Source organism: Hemicordylus capensis, chromosome 3 (genome assembly GCF_027244095.1).
Source record: "Hemicordylus capensis ecotype Gifberg chromosome 3, rHemCap1.1.pri, whole genome shotgun sequence".
Classification (NCBI taxonomy): Eukaryota; Metazoa; Chordata; class Lepidosauria; order Squamata; family Cordylidae; genus Hemicordylus; species Hemicordylus capensis.
In genome coordinates, this window is record NC_069659.1 from 128,117,144 (window position 1) to 128,140,270 (window position 23,127).

At 45.8% G+C, this 23,127-nt stretch overlaps 2 protein-coding genes across 6 annotated transcripts in view; both read left to right on the forward strand.

Annotated features, from left to right (window-relative positions):
* LOC128349835 (uncharacterized) overlaps window positions 1-11,673 on the forward strand; it is a 69,311-nt gene extending 57,638 nt beyond the window's left edge. For 3 of the 4 annotated variants that reach the window (XM_053306901.1, XM_053306900.1, XM_053306903.1), the window contains exons 2-7: window positions 7,083-7,106; window positions 7,772-7,800; window positions 8,992-9,512; window positions 9,694-9,819; window positions 10,113-10,337; window positions 11,309-11,673. In XM_053306901.1, the coding sequence (XP_053162876.1) occupies window positions 9,080-9,512; window positions 9,694-9,819; window positions 10,113-10,337; window positions 11,309-11,505 (981 nt within the window). In that variant the 5' untranslated portion in view covers window positions 7,083-7,106; window positions 7,772-7,800; window positions 8,992-9,079 and the 3' untranslated portion in view covers window positions 11,506-11,673. Of the gene's footprint in view, window positions 1-6,356; window positions 6,652-7,082; window positions 7,107-7,771; window positions 7,801-8,991; window positions 9,513-9,693; window positions 9,820-10,112; window positions 10,338-11,308 lie in introns of those variants that run through there. The other variant, XM_053306902.1, reaches the window with a different exon arrangement.
* Window positions 11,674-13,822: 2,149 nt separating this feature from the next.
* LOC128349422 (cohesin subunit SA-2-like) overlaps window positions 13,823-23,127 on the forward strand; it is a 68,158-nt gene continuing 58,853 nt past the window's right edge. For both annotated transcript variants that reach the window (XM_053305656.1, XM_053305658.1), the window contains exon 1: window positions 13,823-13,915. In XM_053305656.1, coding sequence (XP_053161631.1) covers window positions 13,857-13,915 — 59 coding nt within the window. In that variant the 5' untranslated portion in view covers window positions 13,823-13,856. The remainder of the gene's footprint in view (window positions 13,916-23,127) is intronic.

Here is a 23,127-nt window from a genome sequence, read left to right on the forward strand (position 1 = left end):
CAATAGTATTTCTGTTTAACCTGTTTAGCTGAAAAGGCAATTAAAGCCACTTTTGGTGATTTCCCCCCCTGCACCTTTTAATAAAAATTTAACTTCTTGTTGAGATGACCAGTGGTTAGTATTCAGTTTCAGGTGTTCTAGCTGTATGAGCCTCAACAAATAATGAGGGAAATCTTTAATTTTGTATTTATTGGAGGATTAAGTCCATACATTATGTTAATGCAGTGACCATATGGTTGCCAGGCCAGATGGTGAAAAAAGTCGATATCCATCACCACAAAAGTGGAAACAGGATGCTTTTCACACACACAAAAATAAATCTCCTTTGCATAAAATTTGCATATGTTTATTGGTATTATATATGCATATTTTGATAAAAATTGGATAATAGGAGAATAAATACAGCTCACCACTATATATCTGCCCAGTCTGCTGCCTACGTGCAGAGTTCTCAAGGCCCCAGTTTCTTAACTGTAAATTCATCTCCTGGTTAGGTTTAATACACAAACAGCCCTCTGTCCTCCTCCTCCATGGGTCACCCAGCCTGCTCTTCCCAGCCAGGCCAGCAACATTACCTCTCAGCTTAAGGCAGTACCAAGCCAGCCTCTTTGCATGCTTGCGCAGTGGTGCATGAATGGCCTCCCACTCGCTTGCTGTTCTCTGCAACTACAAACATTTATATACCGCTTTTCAACAGAAAGTTTCACGGTGGTTTTCAAAGAAAAATAAATAACAAGATGACCCCCTGTCCCCAAATGACTCACAATTTAAAATGAAACACAAGGAGGCTATTCACTTGAGCAAGCAAAACCAGGTGAAGGGAGCCCAGCCCAGTTTTGCTGGCTCATGTGAACCACCAGGAGCAAACGCGCCAAAGTAGCCACCTCATTAAATGAAGTTAGGGGAGTGAGTGTTCCCTTAACCTAGTTAAATTGATCATGTGTCAGCTGTGGCTGCTCACAGCTGCGGTGGGCACACTGCGGGGGGGGAGGCGGGCTCCCTGTAATGCACTGAGCACTTGCATGGTGCATTATTGGGGCTCTTGGGAGGCGGAGCATCCAAGCGAGGTGCAGGCGGCCCACAGGAGAGCGACTGCTCGTCTGGGCGGGTGATCTGCCTGCTCAGGGATGGAAAACCGATTGTCTGCGGGAAAGGTGAGGTAAACCCTCCTTCCCCGCAGTTAGCCCCGAATCTCTTCTCACGAATCGTGAGAAGAGCTTCAAGGTGACACCAGCATCAGCCACTGAAGGAATGCTGTGCTGGGGTTGGATAGGGCCAGTTGCTCTCCCTAGGGTAAATAGAAGAGATTCACCATTTTAAAAGGTCCCTTTTTACTCACTTAGCAGGGTGGCTGCTAATGGACTAAAGTTATTTAGCTAACTGCTAACTTCTCACTGCCACCTATTAATGAAACTGCTTTGGAGTGTTGGCTAAGGACTCCTGACTAACATTTGGGCTTGTGTGGGGAATCAGTGAATCTAGAGTAAGCAACTCATTACAATGAATTTGTGCAAAGTTTTGGTCTTGGAAATGACTGACGGAGAGTTGAAGTCAAATACAATCAGGTTTATTTAGGGCTATAGGGGCCCAGAAAGGAAATCTTAATTAATAAGCAACACAATATTAACTAACAAAACTAACAGGCTAATAATATCAGTAATACTAGGTTGAAGCTCATTAAGAGGCATTTTAGCTTGAGATCCGAATTAAATCCACTTCAAGACTGACCAGAGAAATGGTCTTAGAGAACAGCTTTTAGACTTTCAAGAGAGTAGGAGAAGAGGGGAAGCAAGAGATTTCAGAGCAGAGATACAGAACAGAGGTGGGATACAAGAGTGGGGATTGTGTGCCACTCGTGGGTCAGGAAGGAAGTAAAAGTCCAAAGAGGGTCTGATCCCAAGAGACCAGTTCCTTGCTGAAACCAAGTGTGCTGCACAAAGCTGGGCCGATCTGGAGGGGAAAAGCAGGAGAGGCACGAGATCCAAGGCACAACAGGATGGTATATCTAGGGCCCAAATGCACACATATGAAGTGGGTGAATCCAGAGAAGAGACACACTGGTGATCTCAAGGACAGAAATAGGCAACACCTTGTACTGGGGCCAAATGTTGATCACACCTTTCTGTTGAAAAGGGTGGCATCTGTGGTAGACAAAAGAATATATTTTGTCCTGTTCAAACTTGGATGTGTGTGCTCTAACAGCACAATTAAGTGAAGGGCTTTGAGAAACCTGTATGGCGTGGAGTGAACGGGTGGGTTAAGCTTATCTTCATGGGTCAAGAAGACCTGGTTGTGACTGGAAAGTTTTAATGAGTGCTCTTTCTGAGTCTCAAGCCAGCCATTCACACTTCTGTTAGAGAGATGAGCCTGTTATACCTTATCTACTTCTTCCTGCTACAGCGGTAAGCTCAAAGGCTAATCCGATGTGCCAACATAGAGGGCAGTTCCTTGGCCATTCCTATTAGAAGAATAAGTCCTAATTAACTTGTGTACTTTGGCATCCTCATCTGTGCATGAATCAAAGAGATGAGCATGAGGAACAGCCCTCTTTCAGTTGCGGGTTAGGCTTTACCTGGAGTTTTACCTCCACTTGCTGCTTGCTAAGCAACATACCCTCGTGAGTTAGCTCAAGTAAACAAATGGTGAGCCCACAATCCCGTGAGTCCAGAGAGTCCAGAATAGAAACTACAAGCCTGTAGTTCCAAATCATGTACATGGGTGCTGCTGGGAGCCCCCAAACAGGCTATCTTTGTAACACACCACTTCTGCCACCACATGAAGGAAGAAAGCTGCATCTGCTGGGCTCACCTATCTGTGTTCCTGCACCAGTTGACTCAGCAACCTTCCATTGAAGTTTAAGAATTAATGCTCTTCTAATGGGAAAGAAAGGGTCAAATTACAAGTTACATTAAATGTACAAAGCTTTAGGAGAGCAGAATTTTGTATAGTGTCTTGCAAAAGCTACGTATCTATCATATAAATGTTAGTTAATGTAAAAGTGGTTTATTTTAAATAAATGATTTCATTTTTGATCCATGTACAATTTCTGTTACAATTCTTTGTACAATACCTGTTATGGCTTCTCCACTGAATAAAAGCTGCAGCACTTAATTCAAAAGAGTACAGCTGTGTTAGCTCTTCTTGGAAAAGATTTGTATTGCTGACTGTGGGATACTCTTAAACACGGTGGATCCATGCCTGCTTTTAATATAAAGGCGTGTGGGTGGGAAGCTAAATGAAATAGTTTGGCAGCCCGCCCACATTAGCCAACTATGCCACTTTAGCCTCTCTTGCAGCTGTTTACCAAAAATAGAACTAGAATGGTTAGCTACAGATCATATGCCCTCCAGAAGTAGCATCATATGCAGACAAAAAATGTGAACAATGCTGACTTGGTACACCACCTTGCGGGGTGAGGCAGTTCAAATCAACCTTTCTCTTGATTCTATTGCTTTATTTGTCTCCCTACTCCCAATTCCACTGGCGTGTTTTTTTCCCCTGGAAAAAAATGGAGTAATTTCCAAGTAAATTAACAACTGTGTTGCCAAAGCAGCTCCCATGTTGGATCGAGGGGTCCATTTTGTACAGATAAGACCATCACCTAGGCAAATGCTAATGCTGGAAGTAACTGGGCAGGTTTATTCGTAATGGTGGCACCTGAGATTTGCACGGACATCCACACTCCCCACCCTCATCCCTGTCAAGCCTCTACTTCCTGTCCAGATTCTGATATGCTGATGTCCAAATCTACCAGATTCGGCATATGCTGCCCTACTTCCATCAGGGAATCTGACATCTGTAACTTTCTACAATTTCAGTTTACAAATGTGGTGGATTGCTGTCCTTGCCTGGCAGCATGCAGAGCATTCTGTGCACTGATATTCTCCTTACAATTCCTTCCCATCCCTGCAGTGCACAGAACATGCTGCATGTCGCTTCTTCCTGTCTGATTTATCCCCCTCCCCCGCCAATCTCCCTGCCCAATTTCTGTGTGAGGCAGCAGGTTACATCACGTGCCAAGGGGATGTGGCCTCGAGCTCTGGAGAGCCTGAGTGAGCTCTCCCCTCGCATTTCTGCCTCTCATTTCTCCCCTCTCATTTCTGCCTCTCATTTCTCCCCTCTCATTGCTGCCTGACAACATTTATTTCCCTTTCTCTCCCTCACTGGAGATCAGAACAATCTCTCTACGGAGGGCAGATCCCTGGGAAATGCTTAGTATTCCTCTCCCAGTTCATCACATTTAACACTTATCTGGGATCTGCCCTTGGGCAGGCTTGTGTGCACACTCTTGATACACTGTGCATGGGTACACTGTCCCTTACGCATCACAATGCTAATGCTTGTGAATTAACAGAACAAGGGTGCCCCGCTAACGAGGCAGAGTGAGCTGGTCACCACAAGCAGCAGATTGGCAGAGGTGGCTCATAGGCTGCAGCTGCAGATCTACCACTGCCTCTGGCTACCTCACACTGCACAGCACAGCACCTCACACAGCAGTCTCTAAAAACATTTTTGTTTGCAGTGCACCAGTCATAGCCACTGTCCTTTGCTCCTCTTCCTTCTTGCCACACTGGGCCCTTTGCCTGTTAAAAGGGCAGAGGGTGGGAAAACTAGAAGGGACAAAACACACTTCCTGCTACTCCATCTTCCCTGCTTTTTGAGCAGGCAAAGGGCAGGACACAATGAGAAGGAGCAGCAGCCAGGGGCGTATCTAGGGTGGGGCAGGCAGGGCATGTGCCCCGGGCACCACTTGAAGGGGGGCGCCATTTTTAAAAATTAAAAAAAAGTTTTAAAAGGGCCACCAAAAACAAAATGGCCACCGTGCATGCTCAAATGGCCTCTGTGAGTCCCTAGGCCATGCCAGGCCTCGCAGAGGCCATTTGATCATGCATGGTGGCCATTTTGTTTTCAGCCATTAAAAAAAAAAATTGGAACATAATCTAACATCTGAATAGGGCTATACATATAAAGAAAATCAGAATTTATCTGATGGCATTTTCAGCTCAGTACAGAAAGGAGTGCTTACACATGCATTGTAGAATGTGGAGCTGGTTTTATCACCTTTTTGAGACAGAGGAAGCTACTTATGGATGTGGATTTTAAAATATCAGCACATGTGGTACAAGAAGTCCATATAGAGTTTTGTGACCCCTTCTTTGCATTTGTGCACCTTTTGGAAGTTTGGAACTCATGAAGCTATAAAACGAAGGGATTATTGAAAGAATAGTTGGGTGCTTTTAGATTTTATGTATTAGCCCATATGAAATATTAACATAATGGGTATTATTGGTTATTTTAATGTGTATGTATATGTGAATTTTGATGATTTTAAGGATTTATATATTGATTTGAGTATATATGTGGGTAATTCTAAAACAGTATATATTAAATATCCAGCAACTTTCATCCTTTGGTATGTTTTGAGAAAAATCCTTACAATATTAGGTTGCAGTTGATTGTGTCCCCTTAATGTCTTTTTACAGATTTATTTAATATTGCATACAGCAAAGGTTTTGTGTGGGTGGGTTCTTGTGGTGCAATATAGAGTTTCTATTGGACTCACCTAGGTCCTTCTTCTTTTTGTTGACATTCTTTCACCTGAAACATGTCCTTTATTTTAACTAATTTTTTGTGGGGGGGACTCTTTAAAAAGTTGAAAAACTTCTGTGGAGAGGGGTGGGAAAGTTGGCCCCATGACTGTAAACTATGAGAGCAGGTCCACCCTTCCCCGTGCCAGGGATGCACCTAGGCAATTGGGGTGCCTCCAGCTGCCACCCTGCACCTGCCATGCCACGCCTCTGTTTTTTGTTTTTGCATAATTCAAGCCACCATGGCATGTGTGGCTGAGGGGTGGGCCGGGGGGTGAGCTGAGCAGGACTTGCCTTCCACCACCCCCTGCCAGTGGTGGTGACTGGAGTGACCACTCGGCCTGTCCATTCGGCCCAGAGGCTCTTGTTTACTGCGAGGTGCTACAGCGCACGGGTGCAGTTAAAATAGATTGCCACAAGCCTATGATGCCACACGCTGGAGCGCCTCGCAGTTATCAAGAGCCACTGGGCTGAATAGTCAAGCCCAGCGGTCACTTTGGACAACACCAGGGGAGCAGGTAGGCAAGTCTTGCTAAGCTTACTCCCCAGCTGCCACTCCTCGCTTAAATTATACAAAACAAAAACCCTCTTACATGTTACAGAGGACTCATGCAAGGCTTATTATAAACTTTGTGTCCTACTGTACAAGCAGCAGTTGCAGCCCACCCGTATCCACAAGCATCCCCTTCCTTCAGAATTTGTTAACAGAAGGGGAAAGTCAAATGAATAGAAAGTGACATGTGGGGAGCAGGGAGGGCAGGACTGGGATGATTCGCCCCTGGTGCTCTGACACTTTGAGCTGCACCCCCAAGACAGTGTTTGGATTCAAACCAGAGCCAGCATGACCAGTAACAGTAACTTGTGACTTCACAGTCAGCCACAGAATTCTGCCATCATGGTTCCCCTTGGAAACCTGCGAAGATTCTGCAGCAGGCTCACTTGGCAGCGTTTTAGATCAGCTGAAGCATCTTCGATAAATTGGCTGTCTTCAGCTGTCAGTTTATTAGCAGCTTATCAACTTAGTTGTCAAGATGGGTGGCTGTTGGTCATGTGTGGCCTGCAGGTATGTCTCTGGCATGGTGGGTGAAGCAAAATCTAATGGCGGTGTGGACTTGGTTTTTAAAGATGCCCTTCCGTTGTTTTAGCCTGTCTGGGCAGAGAACTGAAGCCCAGCCTGCTGTGTTCACATGTGTTTGTGCTCCCTGTGGGAACTTCAGTGGTCACAAGTTCACCACCACTATTCATACCACACAGCTTCTCCCTGAAATGCAGGCGGCCCTCGAAGGTCACCTGCTTGGATTTCCACTGTGTTTCTTAAGCTTGGAGGTCCTAGCTGTATCACTCCAGAGCTACTGGCTGGCTCCTGTGGGCCCACTTGGGGGGTTGTGGGAAATCCTGCCCACCAGTTGAAGCTGACTTCAAAAGCTGCCCCCCAGCACCCCCATGTTATTTCCAAGAACATGCCTAACCTTTTCTTCTTTCATGTTCCCATAGGTCTCACCCAGAGGCAGAACCAAAGTGAGTTGCTCTCTTTTCTACCCTTGACTCCTCTTAATGCTTTTGGCTCTGGTGTGGCCAGCTGAAGGGATGAGGGGGAGGTGTTCAGACATAGCCCAAACCCAGGTGTGGCATATATTGCCTCATCAAGGTGAGCCCATCTCCTTTCCATGTTCAGAATGCCAGTAATTGGCTGCTGAATCAAATGCCAATTTCGTCAACTGTCCCCTTGATACCTTTGGCAGGCTGCCTCCCTCCTATTTAAAACACAAAACAGCATGTATGTGTCCCTTTGGGGGGGGACTTTTTAAAAAGTGGGGAAACTACACTGGAGAGGGGTGGGAAAGCTGGCCTCATGACTGTGAACTATGAGAGCAGGCCCACCCCCCCGCCCCGCCACAACCAGTGAATCCTCAATGAAAAATACTCTGAGCAAAATGCAGTGAGTGACATTCAACGGCAATTACATTCACTGCTCCCAACTATGGAATCATCCAAAATTAGCAGGGCCAGCTAGAAGGATTAGGGGAGAGGACATACTTGGCTGCATGTGAATTAAAATTAGAGGGAGGGCACATACTAGTAATACCTCTAGTAATACTAGTAATACCCCTAGTATTACTGGGGGAGGAGACCCTCTCTTTCCTGTGATTTGCTACTAAGAATATTTCTTCTTATCTCTGCAGGGATGAAGATGAAAAGGGGGCACTGACAGGTAAGTGGATGATGAGAGTGCCTGCTTCTCCTCAGGGCTCCCCAGCCCCCCAGGGAAAGCCTCCTTGGAGAACTGTTTCTCTTAGACAATGGGGAGAGATGGGTAGACATCCATCTGATGGATGGATAGCAGGAGGGCAGGTTCAGCCACCTCTATCCTTTGCTGTTGATGCAGCCGAAAGTGTTAGAGGAGACTGGGGCGGGGGTGCTCTGTGAGTCACATCTAGCTATCCTCCATTCAAGGAGGAGATGGGGAAAGGGCTGTGGCAGCAGGCAGGCAGGTTTGGTCATTCTCCTTTAGAGGTTGTGCACTTTTGAAAAAGTCCTGCGAGAACCCTTTGCCCACACCCAGCCCCAAAACATCCTCTGGGTCTTTTTCTCCCTGCCTTCAAGAAGAGGAAGCTAATTATTTCCAAAGTATCTCATTTTTTGACAATTACATGGGTCAAGATGGAATTGGAGGATCACCTGAAAACAAGGGCAACATTTCCTGGCCAATGTGCTCTGAGCTTGGTCCAAAGACTCTTTCTTTCTCCGACCACAGTTTTCTACCTCTAGGAGCCAGGCCCGCATTCCTGAGATCACAGCTATGCTTCCTGCTTATGGCATCCAGGCAGATTTTCAAGACCCCCCACCCCACTAGGCCAAGAGGCTGTAACTGGCGGTTGGTTCGTGAACCAGAGATAGTCCATGTCAACCATCAGCTCCCATTCTGCTCAAAGGAGAAGCTTATTTCCTCACAGAGAAGGGAGAGCCCATAGCCCAGTAGTGGAACAATTGCTTTGCATGCACAAGGTCTCCTGTTGAGACTTCATCATCTTCTGTTAAAGGATCTTAGCTAGCTAGGAAAAGGCCTCTGCCCAAGAGTGGCTACCAGCCACAGTAGGGCAAAGAGAGCCAAGAGAATGACTTGGTAGAAGGCAGCTGCACTTGTATGTACAGCAGGCAGAGCCTGGCCATTGCACTCCCTTCAGAAGTGTACTTGGTGAGGGCTGTCTTGCTAGTCAGTGCTATGCAATGTACTCCTCTTCATTCCTTGCTTGTTTCCTTGGGTGGCCCACCTCACCCACAATCCCAGGCTACTTCCCAGCTGGCTAACCTAGGCAGAAAAGGGAGGCCATTTCTATCAGGCCTACAAGCCACGATCATTTCCTGATTCCTGCTTTATTTCCTCTCTTTCATGTCATCCCAGAAACCCAACCCATGTTGCACCATTTTCTGGGGGACTCCCCAATGTTTTGGGGGACACTCTGGGGAAAGGGCTCATTGAGGAACCCTCCATGCCAGAACCCCTTCCAGCACCTCGCATCACCAACAACATCCTGGGCAAAGTGCTCATTGAGGAATCCTCCATGCCAGAACCCCTTCTAGCACCTCACATCACCAATAACATCCTGGAGGAAGAGCTCACTGAGGAACCCTCCATGCCAGAACCTCTTCCAGCACCTCGCATCACCAACGACATCCTGGAGGAAGAGCTCATTGAGGAAACCACAATGCCAGAACCCCTTCCAACACCTTGCATCACCAATGACCTACTGGGGAAAGTGTTCATTGAGGATACCTCAGTGCCAGATCCTTCCATCCTCACAGACACTCCAAAGGAAGCAGCTTCTGTGCCAGAACCCTTACTAGAGCCTTCCATTGCTGATAATTATCTTCCGCAAGAAGTAGAACTCCTCAAAGGGTTACAGCATGACTATGTCCAGCAGCGTAAGTATTGCGACACCTCAGAAACCTTTTGCATATACACCCAGCACAAAGATCAGCGGCAGTTGACGATACCCAGCCCAGATGATGGACTAAGCCCTAACACTGCCCTTTTTGCAAGTCACCAGTACTCAGCCTGGTCAGCACATACAACATTTGTTCCTTTTTGTTCTCTTTGTTGCAGAACTGAGGGTTTGCCGCATTTCCCAACAGTTCCCTCATTCTCTCCGGGCCATCAACCTGCAAATCGGACACACGCGGACAAGGCTCATCCGCAGTGAAGTTCGGCTGCAGCGGTGGGAAAGGGAAGGTATGTTCACAGCATGCCCCTGAAATTGCTGCTGGGCTAAGAACGGCTCTTTTGTTTATTTCATGTTGAAATGCTTGATTTGAGTCTGCATCTAAGGTTTCGGGGGGGAGGCCTGTGAGTGGGTTGCCAGTGCTTGCTGAAGTGTTCCTTCGTTTTCTGTCTTTCATGTGTCCAAGCTCCAGTGCCTGTAATCCAAGCAGCTTCTCAGAGTGAGCAGTGAGGGCAAGTGATGGTGGGTGTGATAGGATGTCAGCCTTTGCAGCTGACCTCCTGCTTCTTCTTCTCTCTTGCAGATGTTCCTGCAGGCCCTGCTGCACTTCTCCAGCCCTCTGGGTCTGATTCATCATTGTCCTCTGCCTCCCTTGAGGTTGCCTCCATCCCACCCTCCACCTCTTCCCTCCTCCTGCATCCCTCTCCACCTCCTCCTCCTTCCCCACCTCCTCTGGAGCCGCACCTCAGCAATGTGAAAGAAACTCTGCAGAGTTTGGTAGATATGCAGGTCCATCAGCTGCGTGACCGTAAGTCTCACAGAGTCAGCACGCCATAACCTCTACCTTTTCCATCCTCATTGTGATTTTACAATCTAAAAAACCTATAGTCTAAAAACAGAGGCAGGGATACAATAGAAGAAGTAGAGGGAAGCTGAGGTGGGGGCAAGTGAGGGAAAGATGTGTATGTATTTCAGCTGTACCTCCTTAGGACCAAGGAGACCCAGGTTTGAATTCTCATCCAGTTATGAAACTCTCTGGGTGACTTTGGGCCAGTCACTTGTCCCACAGCCTAACTTACCTCTTAGGGTTATTGTGAGGAAAAAATAACCATGTATAAACCTCCCTGAGCTGCTTGAGGAAGAGCAGAATATGAATGCTAAAAGGAAAACAAATATCAGCCCTTTTGAGTTTAAGCTGAGATGAAACAGGAAACCAAGGAGGATGATATACAATTGTGCATATTGCAAATCCTCCTTATAGTGTCATCAATATACATGGGCAAAAGTTCCCTGCTACCAAGAGCATACAGTCTAAAGTTTGGCTTTGGAGAGAGAAGTGAGGAAGAGGAGGAATGGGAGAGGAAAGCATAAGGGGCATTCAATTCAAGCTGATGGAGCTGCCTCTACTGAGGCATTATGCCAAAGGCTGTGAAGTGGAGGTGGGTTTTCAGGTATCATTGGAGGGATAGGAGAGAGACGAGGGGCCACATCTGAGTGGCTGTTCCAGACCCAAGGGTCAGCGAGAGGGAAGAGAAAGAGTTGTTTTAGAGAGCAGGAGACCTTCAGGTGGCTCCTGAAGACAGAGAACCTCGAAGAGCAAAAATCAACCTGACGAGGTGCAAGTTCACCGGGGGGGGGGGGGCGGTACATAGCCATGGAGGGTTTTCAAGACAGAGAGGAGGAGTCTGTGCTGGGCATGGAAGGGGACTAGAAGTCCGTGCAGGGACTTACATGGTGGAGGACAGACCCCTTCACCCTGTTTATTTTCTCTCCTTCAAGGCCAAAGAGACCTCTGCAGCTGCCAGGAATGCTTACAAAGCCTCAAGGCACTGAGGGGACAATTGAGGCGGCTAAGGAGTAGACTGGCCAGGGTGGAAGCCACTATGGGGATCGTGGTTCCTCCAAGGGAGCTGGACGTTGCTGAGGAAGAAGGGGAAGGCAAATTAAAAGAGACAACTGTGCTACTATTTACATAAGTAGCAATAAAATGCTGTGTATATTTTTTAAATTAAATATTTGTTTTAATAGGATGTAGAGATAGAACAGCAATAAAACTTGCATATTTATTGTTTAAAAATTAAAATGTTTTATTTTAAAGAAAATACATTTGTCTTGCTTTGAATATTCTTTGGGTAGAGTTGGGTAAAAAGGTCTTTGGGTCAAACTCAGCTACAGAAAAGACTCTCTTGGCCAGTCCACTCAGGGCCAAGAGATGTTTGAGAGGTTCAAGATGTAGCTCAAGATAGACAGTTCCTTGCCAGGAGGCTCATACAGAGCTTGTCTGTCCCAACATGTATGGCTAGGAGGCTGGATTTTGGCCCTGAAGAGGGATCTGCCCCGTGTGGAAGAGGATGGAATGGTGATGTGGAAGAGGAAGCTTGATTTTAGGGCAGGGCTGCACAACTCCAGCCCTCCAGCTGCTGTTTGGCTACAGTTCCCATCAACCCTGACTATTGGCTACTGCGACTACTGGGGACTATGGGAGCTGTAATCAAACAACAGCTGGAAGGCCCAAGTTCGAGGCCAAATGTTATTCTCCAGCCCTCTTATTTTCCACCAAGAGCCAAAGCAGCAGCTGGAGGCTTAGATCCAGGCGGAGTCAAACTGAGTGACTGATTTGGCCCTGGGGGTACAGCTAGGAGGTGGCACCTCCATTTCCTTTGCAGGAAGAAAAGCCGTGGGGGTGGCTCTCTGTAGAGCATGACAGGAAAGAACCAAAAAAGGCAGCCTCCATATCAGGCCACCTCCCAGGACCTTCCAGCCTTGCTTGTACTCTGGCAAAAGAACCCAAGGAGACCACCTTTATATCACGAGAGCTCTGTATCAGACCTCCACCCAGGGCAATCCATCCCTGCTGATACTTCAGGGAAAGAGAATGAAGAGGCCCCTTACATAGCAGGCTTCCTCCCAAATGCAGGATCAGCAATGAGATTAGACCTTTAGCTTCCAGGCTGTTTTTCTGCCGGAGAAGAGAGAAGAAGGAAAGCCTGAAAGACAGCACTTGTCACTGCAGATGTTAGATTTGATATGACAATGAAATAAGACAGCAATGCAGGGATCACTGCATTAGCTACACAACTCAGTGGTCGAATGCCTGTCCTTGACCATCTCTAACAGCCCTTAAAGATGGTCAAGTGTAAGGACAAGAATATGTTTGCTCTTGAGGCTCATTGTGCATGCACTGAGAAGAATCATTAGAATCAACAGAAGATGCCTTCTTAAAGGGATACATTGGGCTGAGTGTTTGCACCTAGAACAACACATCACCATGGGAGTGCTGTGCCCATGAATGCAGTAATGCAAAGAGGTGATGTTTCAGACAAATGGTGCACCTGATTCAGACAGCTCTAGGCAACAAGCTTGATACTCTGGCAATGATTCAGGAATATCATCCAATCTTCAATGTCAGTTTCCTTTTAAAAGTGAAGAGAGAGTTTCTGTAATCCTGACACCATTATTACATTTTATTAACATTATGCTAACTGGATGGTCATACATTGATTTTCTTAAAAGGATTCAATTTCCTGGCCAGAGTGACCAACATTTAGTCTACTAATTGTTTTAACTTAAGAGAAATATGCAGCTCCAGGAGATATGATTGTTTTGGATGCTCCTTAATAAAAATGGAACTACTTTTATAGAATTTCCTTATTTTTCCAAGACCAGGTGGCTGAATTTTGAAAGCACATTTAGCAAATAGTTTCTCTCTCTCTCTCTTTTCTTCTGATAGAGAATAGTTCATATCTGTATCAATATATGCCAGCCCAGGGCCAACTCCAAAAGCAAATGGGATATTTGGCCCAGGGGTCGGGGAGCCAACAAAACAGCAGCTGAAAGTCCCTTGCTGTTGCCTAGCAACTAATACACATCCCTTTGCCTTGGCTCAGCAAAATTGCCAAATCAGATCTCAACATGGATATCACAAGCCACTGCACACCTAACCATGACAGTGCCTGCAACGAGGCAAGAAAGGATGCATTTTGTCAAGAGAAAGGCACACCACCTGCATGCAAGGGTGGAACTTGGGGGGGCAGCCAGGGCACATGCCCTAGGCGCCACTGAGGAGGGGGCGCCACACCAGTTCCTGCCACCCCCACCCCATTGCCCACTGGCCCGGCCCCAGGGCCCCTCAGCCACTTGCCATCCTGCTTGCCTTGCCCTCTGGCTCTGGCCTAGAATCCGAGTGGCCTGTAAACTGCAGAGAGCTCTTCTTCTCTCCCCGCCGCTCAGCTGATTGGCAGGTGGGCGGGGCTTCCAGAGAGGCCTCCGTGTAGGCCTCCCTGAAGCCTGAACTTGGCATTCCCCCGCAAGCCAGGAAGGAGGCAGGATGGAAGAGTTCTCTGCAGCAGACTCTCTGCCCAGACCATCCAACACAGCTTTTGCAAGGTAGACTGTGAATTCCTTTTTGTGGTTACCCCCCCCGCCCACCATCCCAGGTATATAGGGATCTGCTTGCCATAGGGCTTTGATATGGCGGGGGGGGGAGACTGAGAAGTCTCTGAATATTTAATTTAAAACAGATTGAAAAATTTCTGGCTTTAAATTTCTGGCTTTTTACTATCTAAAAAGGCCTGTTGCTTGTTTCATGGCAGAAAATTACAAAAACTTCTGGAACAAACAATATTATATTCATTCATTCATGTATAAATGCACTTATGTTCAAGTTGTTTTGCAACCCAGAACGTCTGAGTGAGAACTGTGAAGCATGTGTTGTGCTTTATTTTATTTTATTTTTCTTGTGTGTGAACTGCTCTCCAATAACTCACAGGACTTCAGGGTACATCTGGCCAACATGTGAATGCAGCATCTCCATTCCAGAGGAGATGTGTGTTAAAGGGCTTTAAAAGCCTCATGTGAAAAACCTCCTGGAATCAAACTTTACTGAATTTGTTCAAGAATTCTGAGAAAACAAACATAGGCTCACCCTGCATGGTTGAAAGTCTCCTTTGCTAATCTGCAGCAAGGAGGCCATTTTAATAATTAGTGTTTCTGGTGTGTTCTAGGCATTAAAAGTAGCACAAATATATATTACTCAATGTATATCACTATATATTGTGAAGTGTCCGTGTGTGTATTCAGTGAAATGTATTTCCAGGCAGCATACTTATTTTGAAATATCAGACTTAAATCCTTGGGGGCCTGGGGGGCCTGGAGGCCCTGGACATTGAGGGGCTGGTGGCCCATTTTAAAATCTCATCTTGGCCCATTCCAACCTTGCTATGCCCCTGGCATTCACTACACATGGGTTTCTGCACAACACCTGCACAGAAGAAACTTCCATGTAGAAAATGTGTCTCTTGTAAACTGACATTGAATTTTCCATCCATGACTGGGATATCTGAGATTTAGAATCAATAATAAAAGAACAGCACACTGCTTGTGATGGGAAGGGGCAAATTACAACGATTTCTTAGTCGGGCAGGGGCTTGTTTTGGCCCTGGCAGAACTTGGCTGTCTGCTCCTGTTGAAAATTCCTCTATCTAGTGTGGCAAACTAATGTATCCTCCTCCCTCCTGGTGTAAAAGTAAGCACTAATGTGGTGAATGCACATATACCCCATCATGAGCCAACAGTCATCATAAGACAAAGGCTGGCAGGAATCATTCACTGGTTTACACACACACACACACACACACACACACACACACCACCACCACCACCACCACCACCACCACCACCTTCTTCTTCCCCTATTTTGCTAGTGGCTATTTGGGCAGGTGATCCTCTAGTCTAAGACAAAGTCATGTTTTTTTAAAAAGCATGATATGAGACAGAGAAAATGACACTTGGAATCCTCACATAACTCCTGACTGTTGTTCTAAGTCTTTTACAGAGATGGCTCATGTTTTCAGGTTTTGATCAACAACCATGCCTAGATGGTACAGTGTTCCTTTTAACAGGGATTTCCAGATATTGTTGACTACAAGTCCCATCATTCCTGTTTGGACAAGGGCACAATTTCAGTGCTTGCCCTAGGCACTATTTTCCCTCTCTGGCAGCAGCACCTGCCCTCCAGTTCAGGGAAGTGGCTCCCTTTGCTTGCAAGGGTCAGATCGGGAGCTTTGTTGTTGTTGAGGGAGTTCAGTAAATAAAGCTAACATTCCTCAGACACTTGGGGAGGGATCTGTATCCCTGGTGGAAACCCTCTCTCGTCTCTCTTCCCTGAATGACACACTCGGTGGGTGGTGGGAGAGAAGGATACAAGGAGCCCACACAGCTCTGCAGAGATTCCACAGTGCCATGGTCCTGATCTGGTTCTGCCTTGCAGCTACTATTTAGGAAGGAAAAGCTGCCAGACAGGCCCAGGCACACTGTTAATGAAACAGGTAGAGGCTATTCTCATGCGCAGTGGAAACCGGGCTAAAGCGGCAAGCCCACTTAATTCCTCCCCCGCCCCCCCAAGGTTAGCGGAGTGTGTGCTCTGCTGACCCCATTTGTTTGATCGTGCATCACTGTGGTGAGGCTCTTCACCATGGCGATTCACGAGTAGACCCCAGAACAGGAGACAACAACACGCTTCCCAGCATTGGGGGGCTCCCCAGAATGCCCCACAAACTCATGCACGCTGGGATTTCTGGGGGCCAGGAGCACCCCCACCCCAATCTCCACCTCCCCAACCGGCTCCATGACAGCACCGGTAATCATGTGGGTGGCTGATCCGGCCGCCCAGGGCGAGCTGCCTGCTTATCTGCAGGGAGAGCAGGTCAAGCCTGCTCTCCCCACTGAACCCTCTTAGGCACTCCACACTGCTCATGTGGAGAGCCTTACTGTTTGGCTTTCAATTGTGTTAAACTAAGAAGACATGAACAGCTTCCCTTAAGTTTAATACCCATCCCTGCAGCTGGTTTGGTTGATCATGCTGTTGAATCTCGTGTTCATGGCAAGTGACAGTGGTCTTGGATGGAAGGGAAAGAGTACAGCCAGATGTTACTTCTTTTCTGTTAAGACACCCATCTTTGATCTGGAGTCTTGCCTTGGGTCTGGAGTGCTCAGCTCAGGGTTTGGCATGTTTGTTCTCACCTCACCTCTGAAGCAAGCTGTGGGCTTGGACACAAATAGGAATATGGGAAGCTGCTTTATACTGAGTCAGACCATTGGTCCATTTAGCTCAGTATTGTCAACACTTTTCCCTGATAAATGGGCAAAGAGGCACCTTTCAAATTGATGATTATTTTTCTGTTAAGTAGGAGGAGAGCAACTGTTCCTTCTTAACCCCAGCACAGCATCCCTTGATGACTGTTACTTGTGTTCACCTTGTTTTGTTTTCTTTTGTTTTAGAGTGTGAGTCCTTTGAGGACAGGGAACTATCTTATTATTATTGTTTTTTATGTAAAATATGTTCAGAATTTTTTTGATGAAAAGTGGCATATACTATAAAGTAAAGTAAAATTGTGCTGTCGAGTCATTGTCGACTCCTGGTGACCACAGAGCCATGTGATTTTCTTTGGTAGAATACAGGAGGGGTTTACCATTGCCATCTCCTGTGCAGTATGAGATGATGCCTTTCAGCATCTTCCTATATCGCGATGATATTTTGTTGAAATATCACATTTTAACAATTTCACTTAGTTTGGTTTGATCAAGATTACTTTTCAGTGTGGCACTTACTCCCAAGTAAGTGTGCACAGGATTACTGCTAAATTATTATCTGGAAACAGATTCATGTGGAAGAGCCTCATGGACCAAATGGAACTACATATATTTGGACCAAACACTAAGAACATCTGTGCATACTCCATTAAGTGGAAGAGGGCTGTACACAAACTCCTTCTGCTGTTCACATTATTTCAAAAGGGCTGGATTTTCCAGATTGGGATTATCCCTAATTATATTCAGAATTGTGGCATTAAGAACACATTTTTCTAAAGATGAACCATACATTTTATATCAAAATGTTCTGGTCCCAGAAATCATTGTTAAAACTTAACTATTACACACACACCCTGGCCGCCAAGCCTTTTAAGGAAATGTGAATCATTGCAGTAGACCTATATTTATGATTGCTAATGTGTACAAGTTTAGTGTTTTAGAACACATTCTTTTGAAATGGACCCTCCTCCTGATCCTCTCTGCAGCAGCTGCTCTACAAATGTTCTAACCCACATAAATTCTTAATTCCTGCTTGTACTTTTTGCAATGGAGATGTTATCAGTAAGGTAATAAGAAAAAGCTTCTCTTCCCCTGTGTAATGTGCATTTTTGCACCTTATGAGAATATTGAATAGACTTCATTATTTTTTTCCTCAGTACAAGTCTGAATTCCACCATTTGATTACCTAAACCAAAAGCATTTCAATATGCCATCCATCACCCTGACCACTGTAAAATGCTGAATATTCAGATTAAATTGGAACTTTTTTTTCTATGAATAAGAAATTTGGTTCAATTCCATAATATACAGTGTCTCTGGGGAGAGGAAATTGAACTGAAGGTCGCTGAAGGCAAGTGAGAAAATTGTATTATCCAAATACAAAATTCTTTTTCTTATCATCAAAACCTGAAATACAGCCATGGGGAATAAAGGGGTCAAGGGAGGATTCAATTAGAGATGAAAATGGAAAAGGTGCATTTTTCAACTTGCCTTTCATTTTTCCAAACAAGTGGCAGCCGTGAACTGCATGAGTACAATGAACTGTTTGTCAAGTGGTTTAAACTTTTTACAAAATGTAAATCAAAAAACATTTTTTATCCATTATAAAGAGACTAGAGATAGGGAGCTATTGAGTGTTCACTTATCAAACACAACGTAAGCCTTAGATTACAATAAACACAAACCTATTACACAATACTCCATATTCACACACACACACATCTGTTTATTGCAAATGATTATGTTGTTTTATATAAATGGCATGCTAAAAATGAAGACAGAAATGCCTCTGATTACACACACACTGAACATATCATGTGTACTAATTGTGGCAGTAACATAAATGGGAAATATGTTTTGTTTAAAGGCACAATCCTTTGGTTTATAGAACTGGGGTTGTAGGGAGACCAAGATACCATCACATGCCTATTCCTTGATCAGTTGAATTGACCCCCTCTCCCTTGGCAGTGATGACCATGACATTTCCTTGTATGAGAGAACCAGGGGCAGAGGCAGAAAGGCAGAGGAAGAGACCTTCTGTTTTATAGCGGCTTCCCTCACAAACACAAAGTAATCTTATATAGATTTAACTAAGAGTTTATTCAGAAACAACTCCATTTTCTCCTTCTCCATCCTTCCCTCTTCCTCCTGGACTCCACTGTTCACACTCTCAACAGGATTCCTACTGGGACAAACAACAAAACATAACTGATCCTGGATAGAATGCAACACCTCAACATGCCTTTTCCTGGAACAACTGAGAGTTGCTCCTTCTCAGTATTGCTAAATTATCGATTTTGAATCCTTGTCAGGTCCTTGTTTTTGCTCAGAACTCTTGTATGCACAACGAAGGCTGTGGGTAAAACCGCCAACCTTCTTCTCCTTGTCTTTTTCTTACAGCAGCACCAGGGTGTAGCAAGATTGGAGTGGGCCCTGGGACAAAAAGTGAAGATGGGCTCCCATGCAGCCCCTGCCTTCTTCTTCAGACAGATGCTAGGGGGAGAGCAAAAAGCAAGTTGTCACCTAGCCAGCAGCCCACTCAGGGGCCCTGGGCAATTTATCCCTCCACTTGTTCAATTGTAGCTATGCCCCTGAGCAGCACCATCAGCCACCGGTGCGTGGGAGTAGGGTTGCCAACAGTCCCTTATTTCAGTGGATGCCACTAGTCTCTTATTTTCAGCTAATGGAAAGAACCTATGGCTCAGATCAAACCAGTTATTTTCACTAATCATGAAATAATTAATGAGCTCCAACTCCTTTCCCTTCTCCCTCCCTACCAGAGTACTCTGTGGTTCTGGTGGGCGGCAGACTAGGGTTGCCAACAGTCCCATATTGGGACATTAACAAACACATTAACATTAAAAGCCATCAATGATTGACTAACATAGCATTATCCAGGCATTAGGATCATGAAAATAATGCAAGCGATGACTACTAGGTAGTGCTCATGTGTGAAACCTATTTTTACTGGCTAACAATGCTTCTCTTTCTAGAAAACAATATTACATTACACCCACTTTGACTAAGCATGGTTATATCAATAAGCAGAGGGGCAGCAATCTAAATTGTAACTTATGCCATAGTAAGTTGACAGTGGTAAAAACCTATACAGCACTGAGGCTCCCAATTACTCCAGCAAACTCCCTGCTTCATGTTCCTTATTCGGGCAGTGGAATGTTGGCGGCCCTACCTGGGAGCAACCTGGCTGATTTCCCTTTCCTCCTCAGGCAGTAGTGACCCTCCCAAACACATCAACTGCCTCTCACACCTATGCTTATTTAGAAGTCTTGAGGGTTTGGTCTTATCAGGGGCAGCTCTGCCATGAGGCAAAAAGAGGTGATAGCCTTACATAGTGAGTAGGCCACAGGGTGGCACATGCAGGCATCACTCCCGCTTACTGCTGCCGGTCTCTGCTGCTAACTGTCTAATCTCTGCTGCTGTTTCTCTTCTGGCTCTTGTGATTTGATGGCTTCCACCCTTGGAAGGCCACTGATGTGTCGCTGCTCCTCTTTTTCCTCTCCTTCCTCTTCCCAGAGTGCACTCAGCTGTTCTCACCCGCAGTGCCACCTGTCTCCCCTCTTTGTCCTCACCAATGTCTCTCACCAACATCCCTGCCTGCCACATCCAACTTCACCTTGCCCATCCCTCTCTTGATGCTGGTGCTGCTCCAGTTTGATTGCTCACCCACCTCTCACTTGCAGACTTCTTGCTGGAGAAGGAAGCTCCAAGGAAGGGACTCTCCTACAAGTGCAATACTGGGAAGATAGTGAGCAAGCGAGCTGGAGTGGCAGTCACACTGAGAGAGGGAAGGGCAAGGCAAAGCACCACCCCTCTTCCCACTTTCCCCCTTGCTAGCATCCCCCTTCCAGGGTATGAACTGCCTGCTGGCTTCACCGCTCATGAGAGAGATTTCGGGATTAGATGTACCTTTGGTTTGACCCAACAGGACAGTGAGAAATGGTATACTCTGGGAGAGTGGGAAGCATGGCTACAGAGCACACCAGTGCAGGAGCAAGTCTGGCCAGTGTGCTCATGTTAGTCTTGTACCCAGGTACAATAACTTCTGAGCAGACTAACCCGAGCTTCTCTGTCACACTTAAGGTTGCCAACTTTGACTGAAATTTTTGGAGACATTTTTCTCCCCAATATTTTTCACAACATCAAGACATTACAATCTCCAGGATTGCTTTCCATAGTTATCTGGAGATTAATGTTGGCCTAGAGGGTTGGCAATCCATATCCTGGGTTGCCCTGGAGGGTTGGCAACCCTAATCAACATTCCACTGCTTCTAGATGTTGCTATTGAATGGGAGTGCTGGCCCAGTCCTTTGCATCTTAAACAACCTCTGGTTGGGGTGACAACAGCACTAAAGCTGAGGGACTCTTAGGCCACATCAACATACAATGCAGAATAGCAGGTGCAATGGACCTGTGGTTCCGCCCCCACATCCCCTGCTCTCCTGTCTGCATTCACATGTAACAGTCATGAGGCGAACTGCAGTTTCAGGGACTGCAGAGAGGAGGGGGAAGTGGCTGTGTGAGCTTCCTTCTAGCCTGAAGGATAGCCCTGGCAGCCAATTGCAGCTGGAGTGAGGGGGGAGCTTCCTCCCTCAACTCCGGTTGCCAACGAGTGAGACTGCGGTGCCGCATGCGGATGTGATGTTGGCACTGCAGAACTGGAATTAAAGGCGGCAAAACTGACTACAGACCAAAGGTACAAATCACAACCTGGGGAGGGAAACCGTGAGTCCATTTTCCATCTGAACTGTGGTTGCACGCATTTGGATGTACACAAATTTCAACCAGAGGCCCCTTTAACTCCAGTTTTGTGTTATGTGCGAATGCGGTCATAATCAGAAGCACTTTAAAAGAAATTTTAAAATGATCATAGTATTAACTCATGGTATACACTCAGGATTTCTTTAGATGGTGTTACCCAGATAGCCTGTTTGGGGACTTCTAGGAGCACACCTGATTTGGAGTTACAGGCGTGTAGTTTCAGATGTAGTTTCAGATCAGGAAGGAATAAGATAAGAGCTAACAGGCACATCTACTTTTCCAACACAAGTGTTAATGGCTTGCTTGGGGTGCGGGAAGCAAGCTTGTTAAAATATTTCTAGACACTCCCAAGGTCCTTTCTGACCACAAGATAAGTTCTGATGCACCCATTTCATTCCACCCTCCACAGGTTCCGTAACCTATTCACTTCATTGTGCTGGTAGAAGCACCCAGCAAAGTTTGAATTGAACAATGTATTCTTTTGTTCATTGCTGTTGACACCCTTTCTAACAGAAAGGTGTGGTCAGCATTTCGCCTCAGGGCAAGATGCTGTCTATTTCTAGTCAAGACACAATCAATCCGTGTGTCTCTTCTTTGGACTCACCAGATACATGTTCATGCATTTGGGCATTAGCTACACCATCTTGCTGTGCCTGGTCTCTTGTGCCCATCTCGCTTGTCGCCTCCAGGTTTCGGCCCTGTTTCCAAGCTTAATCTGTGCAGCAAGCTTTGTTGCCTCCAGATACTGGTCTCCCGAGATCAGACCCTCTTTGGATTTTGCCTGATTCTTGGATCCTCATGTGGCACTTGGATCCTGCCTTCTGCCTGTCCCAGAGGAAAGAGGTCCCTTGACATCAGTCAAGGGTGCACACACCCCACCAGATGGAGTTAGGTATATTACTCTCTGCTTTGTAGCCTCTGGCTCCCCTTTCCTTCACTTTCTTTAAATCCAAAGCTGTTGTCTAAGGCCATTTCTCTGGCCAGCCTTGAGTGGATTTAATTTGGATCTCAAGCCAAAACACCTCTTTATGAGCTTCAATTTAGTTCTATTGATTTATTAGCCTTGTTAGTTTTGTCAGTTAATATTGTGTTGTTTACTAATCAAGATTTATTTCCTGTACCCCCGAACCCCTAAATAAACCTGATTCTATTTTTGAACTTCAAACTCTCTGTCAGTCATTTCCACAATTAAAGCTCTAAGCTGAATTTAAAAATGAACATTGAATGAACTCTGCATTGGCTAAAGTGTTGCTGATAAGTTTCCGGGCAAAATACAAAGTGCTGGTTATTACCTTTAAAGCCCTGAACAGCTTTGGTCCAGGTTACCTTAGAGAGCACCTTCTTCTGCATGATCCCCACCGCACATTAAGGTCATCTGAAGAGGTCCGTCTCCAGTTACCACTGGTACGTCTGGTGGCGATTCAGAGGTGGACCTTCTCTGTTGCCGTTCCTGGGCTGTGGAATGCACTCCTTGCAGAAATCTGTAATTTGAATTCTTTATTGGCTTTCAGGAGAGCCCTCAAAACCTATCTGTTTGGCCTGGCCTTCCAGGGTTTTTAAATTGTTGTAAATGGTTTTAATGTTGTAACCTGGTTTTTCAGGGTTTTAAACTGCTTTGATTGCTTAACTGTTGTTTTATGGTGTTTTATAATCTCTGTTTTAACTGTTAATTGATTTTAATGGTTTTGCTTTAATTGTAAACTGCCCTGAGCCATTTTGGAAGTGCGGTA